The sequence below is a fragment of the Protopterus annectens genome, chromosome 1.part2 (genome assembly GCF_019279795.1).
Source record: "Protopterus annectens isolate FY-2018-M chromosome 1.part2, PAN1.0, whole genome shotgun sequence".
Taxonomy (NCBI): domain Eukaryota; kingdom Metazoa; phylum Chordata; order Ceratodontiformes; family Protopteridae; genus Protopterus; species Protopterus annectens.
The window spans coordinates 104,683,834-104,710,179 of record NC_056727.1 but is presented as its reverse complement, the minus strand read 5'-3'; the positions used below and the strand labels follow the sequence as shown (position 1 = coordinate 104,710,179).

The following is a 26,346-nucleotide window of genomic DNA, read 5'->3' as shown; positions in this document are numbered from 1 at the left end:
AGTACACAGCTAGAATGAAACAGTGTTAAATAAAGATGTCTGGAAATGTGTCTTAGCCTTGAAGCACATTCTAAAGTGCACCGCTATCACATCACAGAGCACAGCATACTTTGTTTTAGCATACTCCTGCTGGCAACACTGATTTGTTAAAAATAGGTACAATTATTTTGTTAATTTTCACATAAACACAAGAATACAAGAGAGTCTTGCTATAAATATTTGTATGAGAAGAAATCAAAGAATTTACCTCAGGGTCTTCAATAAGCGTGACAACTCTTCCTGGCTGAAAAGTAAAAGCATATGTAATTCGGATTAAACACATTTAAAAAAATAAAGCTGATTAAAGTGCCATGTTTGTTATCAGTATTTTTTGCAACTAGCAAGCAACTTCAAAATACAAATGCCAAAGCTCCACTTTTATCATATGATACTTTTATCACAGCTATTTCCACCACAAAATTTTAACTGTATATATTGAATTTTAAGCTCAGATCTACTACACACACACACACACACACACACACACACACACACACACACACACACACACACACACACACACAAACAAAATCAAATGCACAAGTTTCCCTTGCAATACTCCTGACCAGTCAAAAGGAATGCCCCATCTTTACCTGTCAGAATGAAACTGAAGTATAAATCTCGTGTTTAGTTACACTTGATACCCACCTTTGTGACTTTGTTGATTTTCACAATATTTCCCTAATAATGGGATGGTACCAATTGTTATTACTTATATAATGCTAGACACTCCAAATGTCAGCTTTACAAAACTGGAACTGTGTGACTGATGTATCACTCCTTCACATGTGAAAGATATTATGTTTGAAGAAGAATCTCCATCAGTAAAGTATAAGAAAACAGTAGTATGTAGTACATGGGTGTACAGTGTGCTATGCACACATGAATTATTAAATCAAATACAACTTTGGAGAACTTGTATGCAGGCAGGAGATAATGTAGATAGTGGGAGAGTGAAAGATTATGTTATGGGTAATGTGATAAAGTGTATGTCGGTAGCATACCTGTGGGTGATTGGAGTTTGGTTATGTTTTGGTGTTAAAATAATAGTTTTGTGTATGAAATTGGGCAAGAAGATTTGTAGAGGAGTGAGCTGTCATTTGAGGGCAGAGGATAAGCAGTGTGACTTGCTAAGGAGGTGTTGTTTTTAGACTGCTTTTGAAGAGAGGTAAGGATGTTATGGAGGTAATGTCTACTGGGAGTTTATTCCAGATTTTTATCAAAGTAGTTGGCAAATAGGGAATCAACTGCTTGGTTTTTGGATAAGTAGGTTTTTATTTGTTGTTTGTTGGTGGAACTTAGTGGTCTAATGGTTACATAGGGTTGTAGAAGGGTTTGTAGGGATGGTATTTTGTCAGGATATGAATGGAGTTTGTGGGATATTGTTAATTGTGTACAGTGTAGGAGGTGGGGGAGTTCTATCCAGTTAAGTTGTTTAAGAGCGAGACAGTGGTGTGGCCTAGTTGGTGAATTGGTGGCATATCTTGCTATTTTATTATAGCAGGATTCAAGTTTTTGTAGTTCAGATTTCTTGAGATTAGTGAGAATGGGGGCAGCGTACAATAAGGTGGATATTAAATGAGTTTGGGCAATAGCTATTCTGGTATTTTAGGTGAAGTAGAGTTTATTTCTGTATATATGCACCTTTTTACTCTTTGGGAAATGTGAATATCAAATTTAAGTTTGCAATCGATTTCAACCCCTAACAGTTTAGTGTGTGGTGATGGGGTGATGATGGTATTGTTAACTGAACAGCTGAAGAAGCTTCTGGGGGGGAGGGGTTTTCTTAGGAAGGAAGACCATTAGCTTGTTTTTTTTTTTTTAGGGTTTAATATTAGGTTGGCATTTGTGAGCCAGGACTTTACATCATGAAAGGCTTTTTGAGTTAGGGTCTGAAGATCCAACAGAGAGGGTGCAGAGCAGATGACTGTGGAGTCATCTGCATATTGGATGAGTAATGCATGTGTGGTTGCTAAATGGAGTTTAAGAGTAAATATGGAGAATAGAAGTGGGCCTAGGATAGAACCTTGAGGCACTCCTAGAGTGACAAGTAGTAGGGGTAATAGAGTTTGCTGCCATGAGACTGCTTGTTGCCAACCTGTGAGGTAATCATGGAACCATGCAAGAGTGGAGTTTGAGAAATAGAGGTCAGTGAGGGTATTTAGTAGGTTAGTATTAGAGACCATGTCAAATGCTTTTGACAGGTCAATGAAGCTAGGAGAGACATAGTTGATATTGGTCCTATGGAAATTGACAGTGTTACTGAAAGACATTAGTGCAGTGGTTGTGCTATGGTATGGTCTGAATCCATGTTGGGTATTAGTAAGGAGATTGTTAGAGAGGAGGTAGTCAGTAAACTGTTTGTGAACTACTTTTTCCAAGTATTTTTGATAGTGGAGACAGTATTGCTATTGGTCTGTAGTTGTTTAGTTCAGTTGATGGGCCGCCTTTGTGTATGGAAGAGATATATGAGGTTTTCCAAATTGGAGGGACTTGGTGTTCAACTATGGATCTATTGATAAGTAATGAAATGGGGTATGCTCTACCTTCTGCTATCATTTGTTAGTATTCAGCTTGTAGACCGTCTGCAGCTAGTTTAGTGGGTTTTAGTTTCTTTGTTAGTCTTTTGATAGTGTCAGTCAGTTGATACTGGTTGGAGAGAGAATTGTGCTGTGGTGTTTGTTGTGGGGGGTGGGTGTTTGGTTGTTGAGGCAGTTTGGGTTTTGGATAGTTCTAAAATAGTTTCTGTAAAGTATTTGTTAAATTGAGTAGCAATAGTGTCTGTTTTATTTGTAGTGGTGGGAAGGGGTGTTCCTGATTTCCCTGGTAGAAGAATATTGTTAATAGTGGACCAGAATTTTTGCGGATTTCTGTGGTGCTTATTTTGTATTTCTGTACAGTAGTTGATTTTATCTATTTTTATTTGTTTCTTACCTTTGTTTCTAAGTTCTTGGTAAGTTTGCCATTTGGGTTGGGACTTACTAGGTTTCCAGGTGGACCAAGCCTTATGAGTAGGTTTAATGTTTCTTTTTTTTAGCCAAGGGGCATAGTTAGACTTAACACGCATGTTTCTAATGGGTGCCTGAGAGTTTAGCATGGAGAGGAAGGCAGCATTGAAGTGGTTATCGCTTCTTGTAGTGGGAGAAGTTTTAATGGTGAACAATTACAGCTTCTAAGTATTTCTAGGAGTTTTTTGGAGTTGAGCTGTGTTTTTGTTTCTTATCTGTAGTAGAATCACCTGTTTTGTTGGATTCATTTTTTTCTAAATATATAAGTGGGACAGTGGTCACTGAGGGTGTCTTATAGACAACATGAGTTGGGGTAGAGGGCAGGCCTCTTTGTTAGCATCCATTCTAATGTGGAATGTTTATTGGTAGATTTGTCAGTCCTCGTGGGAGATCAGATGTGTTGTGTGAAGCCGTGTAAGTTAATAGAGTTTTTGGGGTTTGGAGAATTGCAATCTGACCAATCTATGTTGAGATCACCCATTAGGAGCATCTCCTGGGGTGGGTTATTACTGCACCATAGTAAGATGTTTTCTAGTTTTGGGATATTATCACCTAGTGGCAAGTAGAGACCGATTATGTGTGATTATGTATATATATATATATATATATATATATATATATATATATATATATATATATTTGTTGGTGTTGATGTTGAGTTTGGCAAATATCATTTCTGCATTTTTAAGTTCTAATGGTGCAATATCTAGTGTTCTATGAAGAGGCGGTTCTTAAAGAGTAGAGCAACTCCACCACCCCTTTTGTTTTTTTTCTGTCATTGCGTATAATGTTGCAACCTGGTGGAAGTATTTCATTACTGTTTGTGCTGGGGTTTAGCCATGTCTCTGCAAGTAGTGTGATGTCTGGTGAGTATAGAGAAATGTTGGCATAGAGATCATGGATTTTGTTGTTAATGCTTCTTATATTTATATTTAGTATTCCTATATCGGCTATGTCTCTGTGTGGAATTGTATGTTCTTGGTTGGTATGTGGTTGAGGGGGATTGACTATGGATAGGGCTGAATATAATTACTTGATTGTTTAATCAATTAACTAAATTAGGTAATTATCTGTGTATGTGAGTGTATTTATACTCACAGTAAGTTTCACAATAGCTTGTCTGAAGAAGTGTATGTAATTTGTTACACGAAAGCGCTAGCAAGTAAAAGATTTTGGATTTTACATCGACTACTGTGCTTTGTTGGATTCACCTTATTGTTTTCTTGGTTTGTGCAACTTTTCGAAGTTTCTTGTTCTTTTATGGATAGGGGTTTGTTGATAGGACCGTGGTTGGGATGAATGTCGCCACTTAGGGCTAGCCTTGAGGCTATTTGGACATAAAGAGTTTTCTAAAGGTTTTGTCATATTGTAAGCAGATATTGGGAGATTTGTTTTTGTGCAGTTGTGGGGATTTGATGTGAGCTACACTAGTGTTAGTTAGGATGGAGCTGCATATAGCTATGTTAACTGGGTTGATAGGCAAAGACTGGGTGTTAGAGGTGGAGTGGGCTGTGGGGGGATTGGGGATGTTTGAGTGACGAAGTGATGTAGGTTGCTATTATTAATAGTGTTAGTGAAGTTATCAGAAATATTGTGTGGTTTATGGTGTTGGTGTTAAGCTGGGAGTGCTTTGATTTGTTAGAGTTAGTAGGGCAGTTGGTGGTGGCCATATCTACTGTGGACTATGAATGACTTGGTGTATGCAATATTGTTTTGGAAGGGAGGTACAGTAATTAGTTGCGGTGTGACTGGTAGATGTGGGATGGTAAGTAGGGGTTATGGGTGGGTGTGATTTGATTGCTGCAGGAGAGTGGGGCTGTGGCCTTTTGAGTATAAATCTGAGGAGAGCAGGGATGGGAGGGGGGGAAAGGGGGGTAGGGTAGAGGAGTGGAGTGGAGCCCAAGTGCAGTGAGGGCGGAACGGAGCGGGCTAGAACCCAGACCTCAAGGAACAAATCAGTAAGAAAACTATTTCAGGTTAGTAATTCAAGATCCTTTTTAAGGCCAAAAATATGTAGTCTGTCTCTTGGGTCTTTTAAAGCAAAAACATGCAGTCTCTTGGGTCTAGAAGGGAGAGGCATCTATTTTAAATTAATGCATTTAGTTTAAAAATTACTTTGTTGAATCTTGGGTAAGCCTAAATTAGGTCAGAAAAAAACACGGGTGGGATCCACAACAACTGCCGTCCTGTGTGAGGCACTTTTCAAATAGTAAAATATAACACACCATAGTTTTATCAGTTAGGGCAGATTTTTTAACTAGATAACAGTGCAACAATCAGTATTTCAACTAACAGTAATAATAAGATATAGGGGTATGACATACAAGTCTCTTTTCAGTTTGTCAGTTCTAATGGCGTAAGGATGTGCCCCAACTGGGAATATATCTCTCTCAGAGTGCTATTGTACTGGTACAGGTACAAGACTATTCTTTAGATTCTCAGGGACTGTGGTGCTACAAAATGAAAAATCATAAAGAGGATAAGTAAGGGAGAGTAAGGAAAGGATACATTCAGGGTAATAGTAAAGAATATGAAACACCAGATATCTATTTACTCATGCATGCATAGTACAATATGTATGCTAACCAATCACATTAAACAAGTTCTGTGCCAAATTATATTCCACTTTTAGTGAGTAAGCAGCATTCAACAAATATTAATGGACATTGCTGATGCCTCCTATGAGTCATAAATATATGTTTCTTAATTACATCTATGACTATAACACAAAATAATTCATGAAATCACATAGATGCGAGCAAATGTAGTGTCAATGCAAATGAGCAACAGTTGTATGAAGAAACACCCGTTTGCAAAATAAATTAACACTCCGTTCCATACACTGAGTGTTCTAGCAGTCTAAACAAGAAACTATTCTACACATTAAATGCAGTTGACTGCTACAGTGAGCAAAAGCAGCAAACATTCATTACAACAGGAGTTGTCTCTGGAAATAGCCATTTGTTATCCAAACGAACACGTGGTTTCTTTACGCCGAGTGCTGTTACAACAAGGTAAGAAAAATGCTACTAACAGTTGTAATGCATATTGCTACTCTCCACACTTTGCAGTAGTATTCTGTGTGAATGTAGACTAATTACAATAGTAATGCTGACAAAATTAACTTAACTCACAGTGAAACATGGCTCTTACTGTTGGAAGCTCTCACATCACAAATTTCATCCTCTTTTCTTTATAAATCCTTCTAGTAGGTTTCTGGGCTGCTTCAGGATTAGGTCCACCCTAGCAGGGTAAGACGATTGCTAGATATCAAAGGAATTAGAGAAACAATGTGGTTAATTTGAGGCACTGAGTTCTATGTGAGGCATTTTAGATGGAAGATGCAGGAGACATGGATGAAGGTCTAAAATGAGAATCTTTTTATAAGACTGGACCACAAGAGGGGAACCAAACCTTTCCCAGATGTTTGTGTATGAAAATGAAATCTTAAAGGATATGTGTGCCAGCTACTTGGAGCAGGGACACGAAGCACTGGCTTCACAGAGAGGGTGCTGGAGGACTTAGCTTGGACACCCGACTGAGGACCTAACCCTACAACTGTACCAGTGGGGACTCTTATTGGGGATTTGGAGGGAGACAGATGCAGAGATATTCAGACCCCAGGCTGAGTGTGTTCCCTGTGTGCTCTTAAGAGAAACTGTACATGATGCACAGAGGTCTGCATCTGGATATACTTGGTGTACCCATTTGTATTCTAAGTGCACGTCCCTCTCAAGTGTCAGTGGTGAGGATTCAGGCTCCTTGATTACTGACCCAGTGTGGGGATGACACATAGTGGGGCCCATCACATATTGGCAGCAGTGGTGAGCATCACATTTTAATTGGATGGCAGTGGTGGGATCATCACATGCTCATAGGATCATAACAGGTTACTAGGCTAATGGTCCTGGGGCCCTTACAAGCCTAGCCATGAGTTTATTCCCAATAAGAAACCTCAGTCAGCATCTGTCACCCCTGTCAGTGAGGGACATAGGTGAAACCTCTGGGACAAATTTGTTGTTTCCCATCCACTCATCAAGGTTGTGCTTGAAGAGAGTCAGTGATGTACTCTGATATGTATGGGAAGTCTATTCCAGAGATGGGGCAGCCTCTGGGAGACAAACCTGTCTCTCTAGCAGGTTTTGTTGATGTCGCATATTAGACTTGGGGCTTTCGAGCGGGTAATGCATGTGGACTTGGACTTAAGGATATGGAACATCTCCAGTAGGGCAGGTCCGACATTGCCTTGTAGGCAAGACACAGATCACCTCTGAGCAATCTGTATGATACAGAGTAGAATGATAGTGATTTGAGCCTGTCCACATAAGACAGGTGCTGGAGGCCATGGATTCTCTTTGTGAGGTATTTCTGTGGCCTTTCCTGTTGGTGCAGGTGTATGGAGAAGTACATACCAAATGGGGCATTATACTCAATTATTGGTCTGAGGGGGGAGTACAGAGAGGTAATGATTTCCTTTTTTCTGGATGCAATCCATTTACTTATGAGACGAACCAAGTAAAAGGCTTTTCTGACCTTTGCTGCTACATGATGGTCGAATGCCGAGATGGTATTCAACTAGAGTACCCAGTTCTCTCACCACAGGTTGTGTGTTTAGTCTTTAACCTAGCATTATGGACAGTTGGACTACCCTTGTTTCTCCTGCCAACCTTGTTGACTTGGGTCTCATGATGCAGTGTAGCAACTGCCTCATGTACACAGACAATCCTCTACTAATAACACAGTCTAGAACAGAGTGCGAGAGATGTATTTACACCAAGAATCTAGAATCCATGAGCTCTGTCACTCAAATCAGTAACATGGAGAAGGTGTTAAACTCACCCACCACTACATATTCACATAGTACCACTACTTATACACACAGTATGCATCAAGCATGTAAATCCACATACGCAGAGGTTTTCTCAAAAAACTTAATGAAACACCACAGACCTCCAAAACACAAGTCTGCTACAGCTTACAAAGTCTCCACAGCACCCATGACACATAGCAACACCAGTGTGTCACCCACCAGGCCCCATAAGATACAAAATTCAAAAAAACAAGTTTTCTTGTCAATGGAGACTCAATAGTGAGACACATGGATGTCCCACTCACCAAGCTGGACAAGGAGAAAAATCATGGTCAGCTACCTGTCCAGTGCCAGGATTCGCCAAAATCACACATGCAGTCAGGTTTCTCAGCAGCAAGTACGGTTATAACTCCGTCATAGTTCATGGTGTGAATGATCTGAGACGTACCTCACTGGACTATATGAAGAGAGACATGGTCGAGTTCTAAGTATGTGACCCAGGCAGGTCTAGCCTTGAGCAGCATACTATCCTCACCTAGAATGATGCCACAGTATAAACACAAAATGATAAATTTCAATAACTGGCTTAGAGTTTGGTGTCATTCCAAGGGGATCCAGTTCCTGTCTGGCTTGGAAGCCATGGTCGACAAACCTCGCTGCTTTGCCAGAAACGGTTTGCACCTGACACCTCTATGCTTTCAGCTGCTGGCAAAGGCTCTTGCCTCCCCCATACTGCCTTTTTTAAACAAGGTCTCAAAAACAACATTACCAACATGAAATTAACCAATCAGAACAAAATAAGGGTATGTTGCTAAATGCTAGGAGCTTAAACCAAAAGGTGCACCCCCTGGAAGCACTTCCATCACTAGAAGACGTAGATGTCTGTGCAGTCACAGAAACCTGGTTTAAGGCCTCAGAGAATACCCCGGCCCTGCAAGCCTCCAATGCCTTCCACACCTTTAGACCACAAAATGAACGTGTGAAAACCAAAGGAGGCAGTGTTGAAATCTACATTAGAGATAAATTCACCTCACATCTAGTTAGACTGGACAACTCCATGGAGTTACTCCAGGTCCAGGTTATGGTGGGTAAGACCCCCATTTAAGTCCTAGCTAGTTATAGATCCATCTCCATAGGTCATGACACCCATGAAGCCTACTTAACCAAACTGAAGGCAATCTAAACTTTATCAAACACACTGGTTATGGGGGATTTCAATTATCTTACCATCAGCTGGGAAACCTACTCTAGCCCAAACTCGCTAGCACAAAAGTTCCTTGACTTTGTGAACTCAAATGGCCTGGAACAAATTGTCCATACCCCAACAAGAGGAACAAACACTCTAAATCTGGTTCTCACCAACATGTCAGACAGGTGCACTGCTGCAACTGTTGGACTCTCATTAGTTAAAACTGACGACAAATCAGTCACCTTCAAACTGACACTAACACCAGAACTCACAAAGGGTGAAGTCAGACTAAAAAACATCACCAGGGCAAGCTATACCCTCCTAGGTGAAGGTATAAATGAATTCCAAGCCCTACCCCAACCTGATAGTGATAACTACACCAAAGCTTACACTAAAGCCCTGTACAATCACTTGCATAAGTGTATAGACTCGATTTTACCAGACGGAATCAAAGCCAGAGCCCCAAGTAAAATAAAGCTGTCATAATGGACTTTCAGAATCAACAAACTCTACAGTAAATGCAAAAAGTTGCTGTTCAAGAAAACAGAAACAAGGATCCAGCAATGGAAAAGCACCCTCCTCAGCCTAAACAGGCAAATAAGACAACTTGTCAAATCCTCCAAGATCTCCTTTGAGAGAAACCTAGCATGTACTGCCAAGGATAACCATAAGGCCTTTTACAATTATGTACGTAACCTAAAAGGCAGGTCCCAAGCATGTGCAGAATTGGTGGCCAATGTTATCACATGCACTGACCCCACAGAGATAGTAAACTTGCTAGTAGATAGGTTTGGCAAAAATTTCATCCCCTCCTAACTTAGAACAAACGCCCCCAAACTCCCCCCACCTTACACATCTGAAGAGCAGGTCCTGTCCATGGCAAGGAAAACGGCCTCTATGGGACCAGATGACATCCAAGGCTGTCTTCTAAACAGGCTAAAACATGAACTAACATCACCACTAAGTGCTCTTTTCAATCATAGCCTAACAGGCTTTGTTCTTGCAGAATGTAGAACAGCTACAATTATTCCCCTCCACAAAGGTGGCCTAGCAACAGACCTAGGGAATTACAGACCCATAAGTCTGACCAGCCTCATCTGTAAGACTATGGAATGTATCATTATGGACCTCATAAATAAAGACCTAGTTTGACCTTCAAACCCTGGATCCTACCCAATTCAATTTCAAGGGCAGAGCTCGTCTATTAAATCTTGTGGATTTTTTTCAAAATTGTAACCAGGGCCATTGAGGAGGGCAAATATGTGCACACAGCATACCTCGACTTGGGAAAGGCTTTCAACACAATCCTACATTCAGGCATTATCAATAAACTTAGCAAACTGAATGTAAACTCCTTCTTTGTACGATGGGTTGCCAACTGGCTCACAAACCAGACACACACTATCAAAGTGGATGACTCCACATCAACCAACAGACCTGTTACCAGCGGGGTGCCACATGGGTCAGTGCTGGACCCCCTACTGTTTGGTAAATACTTTTCAGAAGCTGAGGTGAAAACTAAAGGGTTGTGGCTGACCAAGTTTACAGATGACTGCAAACTAGGTGCGATCACTGAACCCCCAAATTATCTCAGTATACTCTAAGATGGTCTCACACACCAACAACGGGTGTATTAGTCACGGTCTCAAACTGAATGCAAAAAATTACATTATTCCCTTTGGCACAAACAATGTCCCTTCACACTATCAAATCAATAAATACCTAAGTACCCATGAAGTGGTAATCATAGGCTGACTGTAACTTTCACTTTGACCACCATGTGTCTACCACTTGTAAGGAAAGCTTTCCACTTAGCTCACTTGATTAGTAAATGCATCGCCTTGACAGCAAAAGAAGATACAACTCCCCTATACTCGGCACTTATCCAGCCCACAACGGAGTATAACGCCCCATTCGGTACGTACTGTACTAAGCACCTACAGCAATTAGAGAGACCTCAGAGGTTTCAAACAAAGATCAAGGGCTTCCAGCATGTGCCTTACAAGGGCAAACTAAAATTCCTGTCACTATACTCTGTATCGTATAGACTTCTTAGGGGAGACTTATTCCTGCCCTACACAGCAACCCAAGATCCAAACCTAATGAACTTCCTGCAAATCTGTAAATTAAATAGGGTCTAGGGCTACTCACTCCAGGGACATAAATATGGCCTGCATCATAAATAGGGCATGCTGCAGGAACAGACTTATCTCCCAGCGACTGCCACATCTTTGGAAGAGGCTACCAATTCATGTGAAACAGAACACCTCTATGACACTGCTCAAGAGGAAACTGGATGAGTGGATGGGGCACTGTAAATTCTTATTGAGAATAGTGCCTACAACCTTCTTGGACATGGGCAGTCATCACTAAATGCAATCTTGGGTACTGACTAGTACCTATATGGTATTACATTGGGTTGAAATGGCTAGACTTAAAATGACCTCTGGGTTGATAGCCTAGTAATCTCCTAGGATCCTATGATTCAAACAAGAATTTACCAAATGGAAACAATGCCATTCAGCTGTGGAGTAACAGATAACAGAAAGATTGTACAGTGTAGGTATTATCTTAAACTCTACTTGTCCATCCCACAGATGAAATATACTTTTAAAACCAAGTGGTCATGAATATGTAAGCAGCACCCACTGTAGTCTGTTTATAAGAATAATATTCAACCCGACTCCATACTCTACTCCTGCATTCTGTTTCACTTATGACTGTGAACCATTTGACCATTGCATGTTCTCTAAAATAACTATAACACATATGACATTTTTACAGTTAAACCGGACATTATTATATGGATTGTATTTTAGCAAATGTCTGACCCTTGATTGACTTGGGATAATGAATACTGTATATACTACACAAGCAAACTACTATTCCTGGTATGAGAATACGTAATGCCTAGTTCATAAAGTAAAAATAAACAAATAAAATATGCTCAGACCATATCAGCTGATCTATAAGGTGACACTGATAGAGCTGCAGATGGGAATGTATTTCATTTCCAATTCTTTTATTTTTTCTGATGCTTTCATAGTCAAGGGCACAGACATCATTCAAGAGTGCATATTGTGCCATTACATACTACACAAAACAGCATGCCTATCCCCTTAATCCGCCAGTTTGCCTGCAACCACTGATGGAATACAACTTACATAAACTGAGAAAAACAATGATCAACTCCTCCCTGGTCAGATCCGATCACAAGCTAATCACCTTGGAAATCCACATCCTTTCCACCCCCCAACAAAGGCAACCACCATGAAAAACTTCTCCAAAGCTAACTTTGGGCTCCTAAAAACAGAGGTGGCTAACTTCACGGCACCCATGCAAACAGAAACTAGTTGCATGACCGCCAAATCATACACCAATGCACTGTACAAACACATACGCAAATGCATGGATCTCGCCATACCCAACAGAACTAAGACGCTCGCCTCAAAAAAAAGGAACCCAATCTGGTGGTCCACTGCCATAAACAAACTCTACAAAAGAAGGAAAAAACTGATGCGGAATAAGGTGAAGTCCTAAGACTGGAAAAACTCCCTTATCAGCCTCAACAAAAGGTTGAGATCCCTCATCAAATCCTCTAAAGCTAGCTATGAAAACAGAATTGCAGCAGATAGTAAAGACAACTACAAGGCCTTCTATAGTTATGTAAAGAATCTCCATGGCAATACCCAGATTTGCTCTGAGCTATTGCACAATGGTACCTCCTATACCGAGCCAACAGATATTGAAAATATACTGGCGAACAGATTCAGTGCTAACTTTACCCCCCCCCCCCCAAAGGACCAATCACAATACCAGTAGATTGCCAGGCACCCAGTATTACTGCTGCACACATTAAAACAGCACTGTCCAAGGCAAAGAATACAGCTTCTATACATGAACTACAGAGTGAACTGGCACCTCACCTGTGTGCCTTGTTCAATCACAGCCTCACCTCAGGCTTTGGCCCTACTGAATGGCGCACTGCTACAGTCATCCCTCTTCACAAAGGAGGAGCGACTACAGACCCCGGGAACTATCGCCCCATTAGCCGGACGAGTCTGATATACAAAGCTATGGAACGCATCATCATGGACCTAATAAACAAGGATATAGGGAATCTCCAAACTTTGGATCCTACACAGTTCGGTTTTGTGAAGTGTAGATCATGCCTGCTCAACTTGGTCGGCTTCTTTGAGTCAGTCACCAGAGCTGTGGATGAAGGTAAGGTGGTTCATGCAGCCTACATTGATCTGGTAAAGGCCTTTGATACCATTCCCCACTCAGGAATCATAAAAAAACTTACTAAGCTAGGCATCAACCCCTATATCACTAGGTGGGTTGTAAACTGGCTCACAGATAGAACCCACAGTGTGAAAGTTGCTGACTCCAAGTCAGACTGCCGACCAGTCACGAGTGGAGTCCCACAGGGTTCGGTCCTAGGTCCTCTCCCGTTTGGTATCTACTTCTCTGAAGTCCAGACCAACACGAAGGGACTCTGGCTGACAAAGTTTGCAGATGATTGCAAGTTGGGAGCTATTATTAACTCCCCAAGTGATGTTGACATCCTGCACAAAGGCTTCAATGAGACCAACGACTGGTGTCAGAACCATGGCTATACACTCAATGTCAATAAATGTGCCTTCATCCCATTTGGGAAAAACCCGGTTCCCTTGAATTACCACACTGATGGTAGTCCCCTGAACACAGAAGGTGTTATAAGAGATCTAGGAACACAGGTTGACAGCAACCTCTCTTTTGATGGGTCTATATTATAAGCACGAAGGTGTATTTACCTGAATACGTAAACATCGACACGTCTTCCACGAACTGCGAAAACATCGATCGTCCTGAAGTGCGAAATCTGAAACGTTGAATCATCATGGTTGGCCCTTCTGCGGTATAGCTCCCTAAGGTAAGTGTGCGATAGTTACGGACCTTAGGGTTAGATAGTTACGGACCTTAGGGTTAGGGTGCGAGTTAAGGTAAGTGCATACATGGTGGTATATGTAAGATTTAGTGCAGGGTTAGAAGTAGGGTTTTGGTTAGTGTATATACGTGATTTATTTAGTTTGTTTGGGTAGGTAGTATGTAGCAGGCGGTGGGGTGGGACAACTATGATGGTTTGAGTTTTTTAATTTTGCGGTTTAGGGGCGCTCAGTGTATTCGCTGTTCGCACAATATGTGTTGGTGTTTTAGTATTCGGTTAATAGGGCTTTCGTGCTTATAATATAGACCCCTTTTGATCACCACATTGCCACTGTGGTCAGAAAGTCCTTCTATGTGGCACATCTCATTACTAAGGGTTTTGCATCCAGGAAGAAAGAAGTCATTGTCTCCCTCTACTCTTCCCTTATTAGGCCAATCATTGAGTACAATACCCCATTTGGCATGTACCTCACTAGACACCTGCAACAATTGGAGAGGTTGCAAAAGTACCTCACAAGGAGGATCCTAGGCCTTAAACACTTGTCTTATATGGACAGACTCAAAAACACTCCCAATTATTCTCTGTCTCATATCGCCTACTTAGAGGTGATCTCTGCTCGACTTACAAAGTCATGTCTGACCCAGCAATGTTAGTAATGCTACATCTAAAGAAATCCCAATCCCTCCGCACCATGTGCTCCAGAGACATCAACCTCATTACCACAATCAACAGAACATGCTGGAGGGACAGGTTCATAACCCAGAGACTGTCCATGCTATGGAATAGACTTCCCATACATGTCAAGCAGAGCACCTCACTGGCCCTCTTCAAGAGAAATCTTGATGAGTGGATAGGAAATAGAAAATTCACAACGGGGATCACTCCAGTGGCTCTACTCAACAGAGGCACTAGGAAATAAGGTTGGGTGGTACGATGCCAGGGTAATCCTATAGGCTAGGCCTGGAAAGGCTCCAGGGCCCATTAGCCTAGTACACACCTATGAACCTATGATCTGACAACTACAGAATTAGAAGGATACAAAACTTGTGAACAGATACCTGCTCACCTTACACGGAACTTTAACTGTTGGATAAAGGGACCATTCAAACACAGGGGAAAAGTGAAAGAGTAGCTAGGAGCCACAAGAGGGGGTCCTCTCACAAATCAAGTGTTAAAGGTAAGAACACATCTGTTACATTTAGCACTGTAAAAACTGCAAGAAAAGCCCAACCAACCAACCTAAAGATATATGCAGATGACCCCATACGAACATACCACTGTTTTCAGCTATAAGGCTTCTAAATGCCCATAATTTATGGGCACATTCAGGCCAATAAAGCCAAATTTGCAGAAAACATAGTGAAAACTCCAGCTTACTTTTGTCTTTCTTATAGTTTTTACTGAATAACTTGTATGGTAACACTTTCACCCTTTGTTTTGGACTACATCTAACAATGGGGGACACTGTCTGGTGGGTGTACAACTGCAAAGAATCCCAAGAAGAAATTTCTCACCTCTCCGGAGAATGGCAGGAGCCAGATGACATCTAAGAGAACTCAGAAGGCTTAGACTTAAGCATTGAGGTACCAAAGTAGGCCTAACTCCTGAAGTCACGGTCCAAGCAATAATACTTTGTAATGGCAAAACTAATAACCAACCAATCAGTCTGAAGCAGAGCCATTCCTGAAGCAAGCCCTGGAATAATGATGTCATAACTGCACCCCTTTTCAATAGATGGTTATCCATCTGATAGCAATGAGGGTCTACAATGAAGTCTGAAATCCATCTCACATGCTAGTTTATACCTCCCCTAAAGGACATGAACAAAACTCAAACTTGTCTCAGGTAGATTGACTTTCTAAAGTGTCCCTCAAAGAAAACTAGGAAATGAATGGATTGGTATTTTGAAATCACTTTGGGGAAAATCAGATTTTTGTGAAAAACTATACATAAAGCCCTGAAGTTTTGACATCCTGCAGGTAAAGGTGATGACCACAAAGAGAAGCACTTCAATGTCACCAAACAAGTAGGTTTGGCTGATGAAGGAGCAAACCCATCAAAAGTCTCAAGCAGGAGGTTCCTTGAAGGAGAGTAGAGATAAATAACCTCTTTAAGTAACTGTTTGACTAGCCAATGCTGAGCCACAACTGTCCTCCACAAGGTCAGGCTGTGCAGAAACAACTACCACATACATGAAGACTAGGAAAAAACAAATCATACAGGCATCTTAAGTGAAAAGGTATCTGCATACAAATGGAGAACTTTTAGTTATGTACTCACCATAACTTCAGATGTTTGGGATCCATCGCCTCTGATTGATAACTGAGGTTTCGAGCCGATCCTCTCGGCTCCGACTAAATAGCCAAGCTTCATTGGCTGAGCTTATCTGATCCCAGGCTTATTATATCTGCACCACCAGACCATTCCCCCCAGATCTAGTTTGTCCCGCATACATATTCACATGCATACCCTGCTTATATAACATCAAGATAGATGAAACAAGATAAAACAGAACTCAAAAAAAACTGATCTCTTCTGATCTCTCAGGGGAAGGGGAAGGAGGGGGTGTAAGTAAAGTTATGGGTGATGGATCCACTAATCTGAGTTATTGTAATCCATGCTGTGTGATCTCTATGATTAGCTATCTTTTGACTGATGGGAGGGACAGCAAGGGCAGCCATCCTCTGGGGCTCTCACCTACCGAAAACTCTCTGAGATGCTCGGAGCCAAATGATGCTTTATCCAATGATGCCTGGGAAATGAAAGGCAAAAGGGGAAATGAAGTGTGGGAGGATTGGACCGGCATATAGCGAGCTTTAGCGAGGCTATAGAAGTAGCTTGGAGAGGAAAGGCCTGGCTCTAGGATGTTGTAGATTGATTAGCTCAAGAAGAGATAGTGTTGTGCAATCTCTTCGAGAAGAAGAGAAGCCCTGAGTTAGGTGAGATAGTGATATTTTGGATCTGTTTGGCACAAACAACTTTTCTGAACAACACGATCAACTTATCCTGTCTACAAAGAAGGTGAATTGCCTGTGCTAAGAGTCCTGTCCTGTATTCTGCTTCATTGAGAATGGTTAAAAATTTCTGGAAATGTATTCTGGAAAAGAGGTGAAACTAGAAATTGTTGTTGGGACAAAGGGAAACTGAAAAAGTATACTCATCTTGTGGAAAATCAAGATTAGAAAGGATGGAGACAGGGGCTTGAATACTCTACGTGATAGTCAGTAGGAAGCTTGAATTGGCTTCTTCAAGAAATTCAAACTAAGAATGAAGAATTCAGATAATTATAAGAAAGATATTTTGGGAGAAAGACAGCAGTTGCACCAAATCGAATCTCCCACGCAGGTGCAAAAGGGAAAAAAAAGGGTGCAGGATGAAGTGGTCAACCACCTTTAATGAAAGCCAGATAAATTGCTGCTCATCAAAGGCTGCATACAGGAGGAATGATAGTCTGCTTGATAGCCGCCAGTAATAGTTTTATGGATGGAGACAGAAGATCCATGGTTAAACAGGGATGGAGAGATAGAACCTCTGGGACAGGAGCTGATAAAGGAGCTAGAATTTGAGTTGAAACTAGATAGCAGCAGAGGATAGCAAACCTCTTCTGAGTTGATGAGGTGCAGCATTTGTGCAAACCTCTAAAATGTGAACAACTTCCATGTTAGTGTGTGGGGCTTGTGTGTAAATGTGAACAACTTCGGGTTTGTGGAGTCAAGCTGTCCATTCGGAAGATTGAAGGGCAAGCTGTCAATTTCGGATTATTTGGAAGATTGCGGCATGTCCCTAGGTCCAATGGATGTAAGATTAGTATAGCGGAATCTTGATAGGTAAGGAAACCATATCTAGTAGCATGCAATCATTATCACTAGCATCATTGCCAGTTCCAGCTATGAGAAGCTCAGGAATATTAGAAGGGAGAAGCTTTTGAAAGGGAAAGGCATAGCAGCCCCAGGCCAATTGGAGAGTAGCCCATCAGCCCTCTGTTGTCCCCCAGCATGGGATCATGCATAGATTGGTTGGCACTTGGTGTTCAGTGGAGTTGCGAGCAAGCGAGCCCGGCTCCCCCAATCTCCTGAAAACCTGAGCTACTTTCGTGTGGTGGAGAGGAGAGAATTGAGAGCTGAGAATTTGTCTGCCTAAGATTTCTGCCAATATATTCGACTTTGTCTGGACCAAGCCTACCCGGAAGCGGGTTGGTAGCTACGAGTCGCTCCACCTCATGGCCTATGCCTCCATCCCGATCTGGTCCCTCCTTCTGCAAGACAGATACCAAACCACCCACATGTTGTCTCATGACATGGCTTATGATGAAGATGGGTGTGAGGATTGTGTAAGGCTTCAGGATAGGCTCAGTAGGCTTGTACAGACACGCTGATGTGGCATCTCTGGTCGCCCTGGAGCTAGAAGCTAGCCTGCTCCAGGAGAAGACCCCCCCCTCCACCCTGCTGGGGAGGCATCTGTCGCTAGGGTAACCACAAGCAGAGTCAAAGGGTTTTCCTGATCCAAGGGTCTGAAGTGACCAGCCAGCGAAGGTCCCTTTTGCTGGTTTCAGAATCATGATGTGATGACAAGATGTTGAATTGAATTGAATTGGATTTGAGAGACCACCTGAAGAAACCTTGAGTTGAATCTTGCAGAATAAACCAAAAGATTGAGGGGCAGACTTGAAGAACTAAACTGGAAGAACCATTGGGGCTGGGAGATTCCTCTCGAGAGAGCTTTTCCTGGTTGGCCTGTAAAGCTTGGGGGAAGAACTTGAAGCTGGAAAATCAATTGGAATCTTGAGTCTATCTCTGCTCCTATAAACCTTTTATGGGCTGAGACTTGCTCCTAGAAACTTTGATGCGTTGAATAATCAACTAGGAAATACCCAGGAGATGGTGGCTTTTGAGGTTGTCCATTAGTGAGTGCCTGGCAGGTTCAGGTCAGGAGCCAGCCAGAGAGGGGGAAACTTCTGTCGGAATCACTTCAGTGAGGCCAGTTTGCAGTTGAAATCAGACACCTGCAGGTGAGGGCTGTGGTGAGACCAAAGGGCAGGTGAACCAAATTGGGCTGTGGGACTGACAGACAGTGACAGCTACACTGTCGGTATCTGGATCTACTGAGCCTGGAGGCTCATGAGCGCCTGATATCCAGCGATCCAAACATATAGTAGGCATCCTTGAATCTAGCCGGAATTGTTGGATTGCCTTTCGGAACAATTTGGATTTCGGGACGGCAATCTTCATCTCAGTTCCATTTAATATTGGTCTTCAGTCCCCCTGTTATTTAATATTGGTCTGGTGCCTGGAGGGATTTGGCACTATCTGGTGGTCTGTGGGGACGCTTTGATGACCTTTTCTAGCAGCTTTAAAGTTTCTGGCGGCTTTTGGAGGGGTTGAGGTATGTGGAGGGTCCGGGATTTTTGGGGTGGTGGGCGAAAAGGAATCTGATGGTGTAACCTGGCGGTATGTCCTGGGGAGTCCCTAACCTCCAGGTGACCCTCCGGAAGCACCCATCTGGCTCCTGGCCGCCGAGCGTTCGAGCATGGCAGCCGGGCAGTCCGAGGGATCGGTGGGAGGCAACGCAGCCGGGGGACCTGGGCCCTCCAAATTGCGCCTCTAAACGCCTCTCCTGACTCGCGGTCTCCCTAAAAATTTCCCGCCTCTGAACTCTGGGGGGGGATTGTTCCCTGAAAAAATTTGATTTTCGAACCATTTTCCCTCCTTAGCCCCTGCCTAAGGGTAAGGCGGAGGGAAGTAGAATACCTACGGCAGATAAAGTTTTTCCTCTTGTTCATGGGTAAGGGTGGGAGAACCTTTCCGGGCTTAAAGACCCACCCAAGGGAGGAGCCAAAGAAGAGCGACTTGAAGAAAGGGAACTGCCACAGCCGAGCAAACAATGACTCATGTTTTCTCCACGCCTGTGCTCTCGGAACAGAGCCCCGCCTTGGCTGCAAGACAAGGAAATGGCCCTCATGGACGAAGTTAGAAAGTGACGAAGGATAGCCAACTGAGAGCCAACCGACGATGCTAGCCAGGCAGGTAGGACGATCACGCAGTTGCCTGACCAATAAAACCAGACCCCTCTTGAAGCCGCCAATTAGCTGCCAAATAATCAAGAGACCTTGTTCCAAAATACGAAGTTGACCTTTAACGTACATCCTGCCAGACTCATAGACTCCTCTTATTAGCAGATGGACAACTCCTTGGAAGCCTAGAATTAAGCCTGCCAGGTAGCAACTCTCTCACCATGGCATCTAGGTAGACGCTTTTAGTAAGGGACCTGTTCCACGGCCTCTAGAATTTAACCCCACGAGAAGGGACTGGTTCGCCGGCATTCGACGAGACCAATGCCTTGAAGACACAAACCAAAACTGGGGCGAAGCTCGGCAAGGGGCTCCACAGGCACTATCTGGGAGAGGGGAAAATTTTAAGGCCTTGAGGACTGACTCGTTCCCGGAGAGGACACCCACATCCATATCAGACCCACTTGAGGATCTCTGCACTGGCTACTTCAGACTCTAATCATCCGATCCATGAGCCATCACCCCCTTGAGTCATCCATATCTCTTGCACGATCTCAGGGTGGGGAGTCCAAACGGCTTCCTCTTGAACTCCAGGTATCTCTTCTCCGGTAATCCTCCATAGACAACTCAAGAACCCTCTTCAAGACTCTCCTCCACGAGGGGGAACTCAGGCCTCAGGGGAAGGCTGACTCAAACAAGGAGCTACCCCACTAGGAACAACCAAAACTGCCCAGGGCCCCAGCCGACCCGCCGAGAGAGAACCGTCAAGAGACCGGGCCAAGGCACTCCGCTGCAAGGCACCTTGCTGGGCGAAGGGGAGCCAGGCAGGGAGCCGCGGATAGCCCCGTCTCCGCCCAGAATCCGGCACCGAACCGGTCTTCGAAAGGTCAGCATAGGTCCTCGGTCTCCACCCCTCCGTTAGGTCCAAAGTTTTCTCCCATCAAGCAAGGACCCGCATGCAGGCACCAGCGAAAAGGGTCGGAAGCACCTGTATCCCAGGCCTCCAATCCCGAGGTGAATCCACCCGAGCCAACCCAAACAGCGAGGCCACTACGGGTGGGCTGGAGGTCATCAGCAACAAGCTAAACCGAGAGAACCAAAACGGGAAGTTACTGGAACAAACTGAAAGGTCCTGGAGGCCCCTGTCTATATCAGAATCTGACATGGGGACTCAAACAGAGGAAATAGAGAGGAGAGATCGCCATCCAACGGCCCAAAGGGAGCCGAGGAAAAGGAGGCGACCCAATGAGTATCGGCTTTGAGTCCCAGGCGAGCTGGTGATTCGGCTCGAGGACATTGTGACTTCGGGAGGAAGCCGGAAGTTCACACCAGGCTCCAAGGTCTGTCCGCCCGGTGAGCAGAATTTTGAGACAGTCCGACCGGCCTCGAGGCGGCAGCCATCGGCCTACTGGCACTGCAGCCGCTGGTGCCGCCGGTGGCAGACTGGCAGCCCACCCGACGGTGCCAACCGTTCTTCAGAGGCCTGGTTATGTCATCGAGCCGGTCGGAATCTGACTACCTCCCTGGAGAAACGAAGGAAAGCCGAGAAGGAGAGGACCATTGGGCTTCTTCAAATGAAGTCGAAATTACGCTCTTGCTGGCAATTTAAAGGAGAGGTCCTGGAGGACCCTTAAGCGAAAAAGAACGGATTGCACATTTGTCCTCTCTCCTGAAGGACCTAACAATACACTGCAGACATGGCCTAAGGTGAGACAAATTGAAACTACATTTAAACAATACACACTTACCAAGAAAATTGGAAACCAGAGACATTACAGACAACAACTAGTAACTTTTACCAAGCCCGACTATAACTTAATTGACTGATGACTTAGATAAACAAATAGCTACTTTATCGCTAAAAGCTGAAATGACAGGGGACTGATGAAACAGAGAAAACAAATAGGCTTACAGGACAATCTTCCAGAAACCCTGACAAAACCATAAACAAACTCAAGGTTAATCATATAACAAGTTTGACAATCCAAACAAAAATAAAAGAACAAGTACTCAACAACAGCTTTTGAATAAAAAACAATAAAACTGCCGACAGAAAAAGTTAGTTAATAAGAAAACAACTTTTGAGCCAGCTCGAGACCACGCCTAATGAGGGAAAACAAACCAGTCATAATGGAATGGAGATGGTGCCCTTTGGGATCCTGTCTTCCTCTAGGCACAGTACCTTTGTTGGACAAACGTATTTATTACAGTTTCAATTAGCTCTGATACCCCAGCCAGGAGATCTGGAGGGATAAGAGGGTCTACAGATGGACATCGGCCCAAATGTGGAGCCAATTGTCATTGCAACCACAGGGAACCGCCAAGATATGAACGGAGAAGGTTTCCTGTACTGCCAACGACTTGACAGTTTGGGAGAAAAACAAACCTTCACTGCCACCACGGGCCAGTAAGAATGTCTTTTTAGCTTTCTTTTCAGAATTTTGTGATAAGGGTGTGAAATCAGAGAAATGGTGGAAGGCACAAAGAAATCTCCCCTGCAACAGAATGCAGAACATGCCCACAACTTCCTCTAGTGCTGCCACTTTTGCAACATATAAAAACTGATATCTACACCCTTTCCTCTGTGCAAAACCAGCAATAATGCTCAACAGGGTGGGTGTCACTGGGGAAATAGCCACCCAGAGGTGTTCTGAAGCCTGATGCTGCCAGCATTCTGGACGGCGTTATTGAACTTAGATAATAGGCTATCTATTAAAATGTTGTTTATTTGCTTTATTAGTATATGTATTTTTTTATATTTTTGACATAAAATGGTACCTCAGCGTAATGTTTAAAAGTTACTACAGCAAATATAATTGCTGCTTGAGGAGCATAAGTTGTATTATGTATTTGTGTGTGTGTGTGCATAAAGTCACACAGATACATATGCAGAAGTAGAGACAAAACAGACTCGTAGACACAGAAACACACGTGCAGACAATCCGACAGATATAAACATAGAAATACATACACACACATACACACAAACGCATCAAAAGCATAAAAAATATAGTGCAAAGCAATACAATCCCCAACCTTCCCTGACTTTGTCAAACGTCCCAGATTTGCCTCACATTCTTGCTTCCATTCACATCTATCCATCCACAACCCATTTTTTCACATTTTGCACACAGGGTCAAGGGTGTGAATTTAACAGTGACAAGGTTCACATCCCAGGGTGGCTAGCCCTGCTGCGGTTGTTCTTTCATACCCCCCATACAAAAAATACACACACACACACACACACACACACACACACACACACACACACACACACACACACAAAACACACAAAACACACAAAACACACAAAACACACACCCCATATGGACAATTTAGAGTGTCCAATCTACCTAAAGCATGTCTTTGGAATGTGAGAGTAACCAGAGCACCTGGAGGAAACCCACATGAACACAGGGACGACATGCAGACTCTGCATAGAAGGCACCTCAGTTGAGAACTGAATCAGGGAACCCCTTGTTATGAGGTGACAATGCTCTTCGCTGTGCCACTGTGCACAGATCAAAAACAAAACAAAATGCTGGTTGACTGGTTACTCTAAAGTGTCCATATACATTTTATTTACTCTTGCCATTGTGGTTTTGGCCATGGCTTAAAACAGTCCATAGTTCACTTACCAAGTCAAAAAATAATAAATTAAGGCTCAGTATTTTCAGGCTTAACTTCCAAGACAGCTGTACAGTAAGTGAAAGGTTGATCAGAGAAATTGTTATGAAGTCCAGTAAACGTATTAAGTGGAGTAAAATTCAGTTACTGTTAGAAATTACATTGCTTAGATGGCAGTAAATAATAAACTTAAAGAAAGTCAGTGAACATCAACAAGAAAAGAAAAAAAGCTCCTGGGAAGAAACCTGCAGCTGCTCTGCAAAAATCAGTTGAAGTTTCAGCTTCAGCACAGGAGACTGCTTCCAGTAACTTGGGGAAAAGTAAATGAATTGCACCTGGAGGTGTTTAAAATGACAGACAATAGAGAAACATATGTATTCAAACAAAAAAAAATCTGGAAAACATAGTAGCTATTCAGATGAGCTGATAAAACTGCAGAAATCAGAGATGGAAATGAGTGAAAGACTGAATAAACATGAGGCTTCCCAATTTATTTTATTTGATTTTATTTTTCCTATTATTTTGCATTTGTTATCTGTGAGTGTCCAACTGAACACGATGAACCCTTTTCAGCAGAGGTCCAGGAGGATAGCTCCACACAACAAATAATATACTAAACAAGCTTTACACGGCAAATAGTAATACAGGCTACACACATGAAATAAAAACATAATATGGAAAAGTCTTTACATGTAGAAGTCATATCTCTACACATGTGCAAAAAGCAGACATATGCATTTACACTGTAGCTTTTCATGCTGCACAAAATAATTTGCTTGAGAGTATGTGCACACTGTATCTGAGGTTTGAACACTGACAGATCCAGGATGGTCTAAGGTGCTGTTTAAGACCTGCATTAAAGTGTGTAGTTGTTTAGTTTGCTTGGTAGGGGGAATAGAGTTACACATTTTGGAGAAACAGGTGGAGCAGAGTGCATTTCATTCTCCCTCAAGATCCATTCAAAAATAGCAGAATATAGCACTCGAGAAAAAACAATTTTTTGCCATACTAGAAATTGAAAGGAATGGACTGCATTCATTTTATGAAAGGACAAATAAATAGCTAGACTGGTGTTAAATGGTAAATTTTAATTGAGGGGGGTACCTTAGAGATACTGGCAAGTAGTTAAAGGACCACACTGTGGGGAAAAAAGTGTTTTTTTAATCTTTTCTTGTATTTCTACACATTGCTAACCTGTAGTCATCAGGAAGTAGTAGTCACTACTAATTTTCTTGTGTTTGTAACTCTCAATGCCCTTCTGGGGCAGACATCCTGATCAGAGCTTGCTTTCTTCTAAAGCTGTATCTACCCACAGTGCAGCACTTGTTGACATTAAGTTCCATTCACTTAGAATGGAAGAACAGAGAAGTGGTGCTAATTTTCAGAGGCCTTGGTACTAGTATCATTTACTGTTCTGCGATGCCTCTTACAAATGTTTTTCCTACTGATATGTTACACATTCTATGAAAACGCATCCAGAAATATCAACTCATTGCTGCAGAGTTGCCAACTTTCCATGTCAAAAATTCTGGACATATACGTGAAAGCAAAATGCGTTTAATTTTGATACCACCCCCACGCAGCCATTCCAGTGTCCCATTACTTGGCTATTTCTCCCCAGTTCCATAAACATTGTTCAGAGCTCTGTGTGCATACGGTCTTCTGCTTTGCTTGTACAATGATTACAGATATTTGGATTTAATTTAAAACTTTTATTTCAAATTTTATAGTACAAACCATACATATTTGATCAACAAAGCAATACAGTCTCACAGTGAAAACAGACTTGGCATTAAAATTTCTCTTCCTTTGAAACTCACATTCACTGAAACAGCACTGAAACCCACATTCAAAGAAAATGCATCTGGCCATAGTGGAGGGTTAAGTTTACCTTTGGGCTGTTTTCATAGGCCCCTTGCACAAATTTTTAGGACCATGCAAAAGTTCTTTGATTCACCTTCCTGATTGCATTAAATTATAATATATGATAATTAAATTACATCCCTTGAATAATACAGTACCATTTGTTAGAGCACATTTTAAATTTATAGTTTTGAACATTTTCCAGTTGTTGTGTCTTTTGGCTTTTCCCGGTTAGGGGTCGCCACAGCGGAACTCCGGTCCGCTAATGATTGGCAGTTGATTTTTACGTGCTGAGTTGCCGTCCCTAACGCACAACCTTCAACGAAGGTATGCCCATTCACGCATGCCTCCACAGAAGACGCTCTAGCTGAGAATCGAACAGGACAACGTCTTGCTGTGAGGCGACAACGCTACCGCAGCACCACCACCGCGGTTTATGAACCAATAATGACAAAAAACTACCTAATTCAGAATATTTCAACCATAAAAGACTACTCAAACTTCTATCATTACAATCCACCAATATCAGTCAATATGCAAACTCTCTGCAGAAGTAAAAGTCATCTGAATAATTCTACATTAAAGAGATCTGTAAGTAATGAAAAGGTTACTGGTAGCAAACAACTTTATATTTCAGTGTTTCAGTGTTTCATCTACAAATTTAGTGCCTGCTGCCCTTGAAGAATAAATTGCCTACTATGTTACATTAAAAATGGCAAGCTGATAATTTGCCCTTTACCTTGACCTAAACAATATTGAGGAACAAAAAAAAAAGTTGACAAAGAGCTATTTTCTAAAACACCTTTAAGAATATCAGTACACATAGTATGAAAAGACCCACTTTAATATTTCCTTGCGTACAATGCTTTTTGT

The 26,346-nt window shown here is 42.5% G+C and overlaps 1 protein-coding gene across 1 annotated transcript in view; it reads right to left on the bottom strand.

Annotated features, from left to right (window-relative positions):
• The window catches only part of CHAC2 (ChaC glutathione specific gamma-glutamylcyclotransferase 2), a 319,548-nt gene that overhangs the window by 139,515 nt on the left and 153,687 nt on the right, over nucleotides 1-26,346 (bottom strand). The window contains exon 2 of the mRNA XM_044055070.1: nucleotides 248-283. Coding sequence (XP_043911005.1) covers nucleotides 248-283 — 36 coding nt within the window. The remainder of the gene's footprint in view (nucleotides 1-247; nucleotides 284-26,346) is intronic.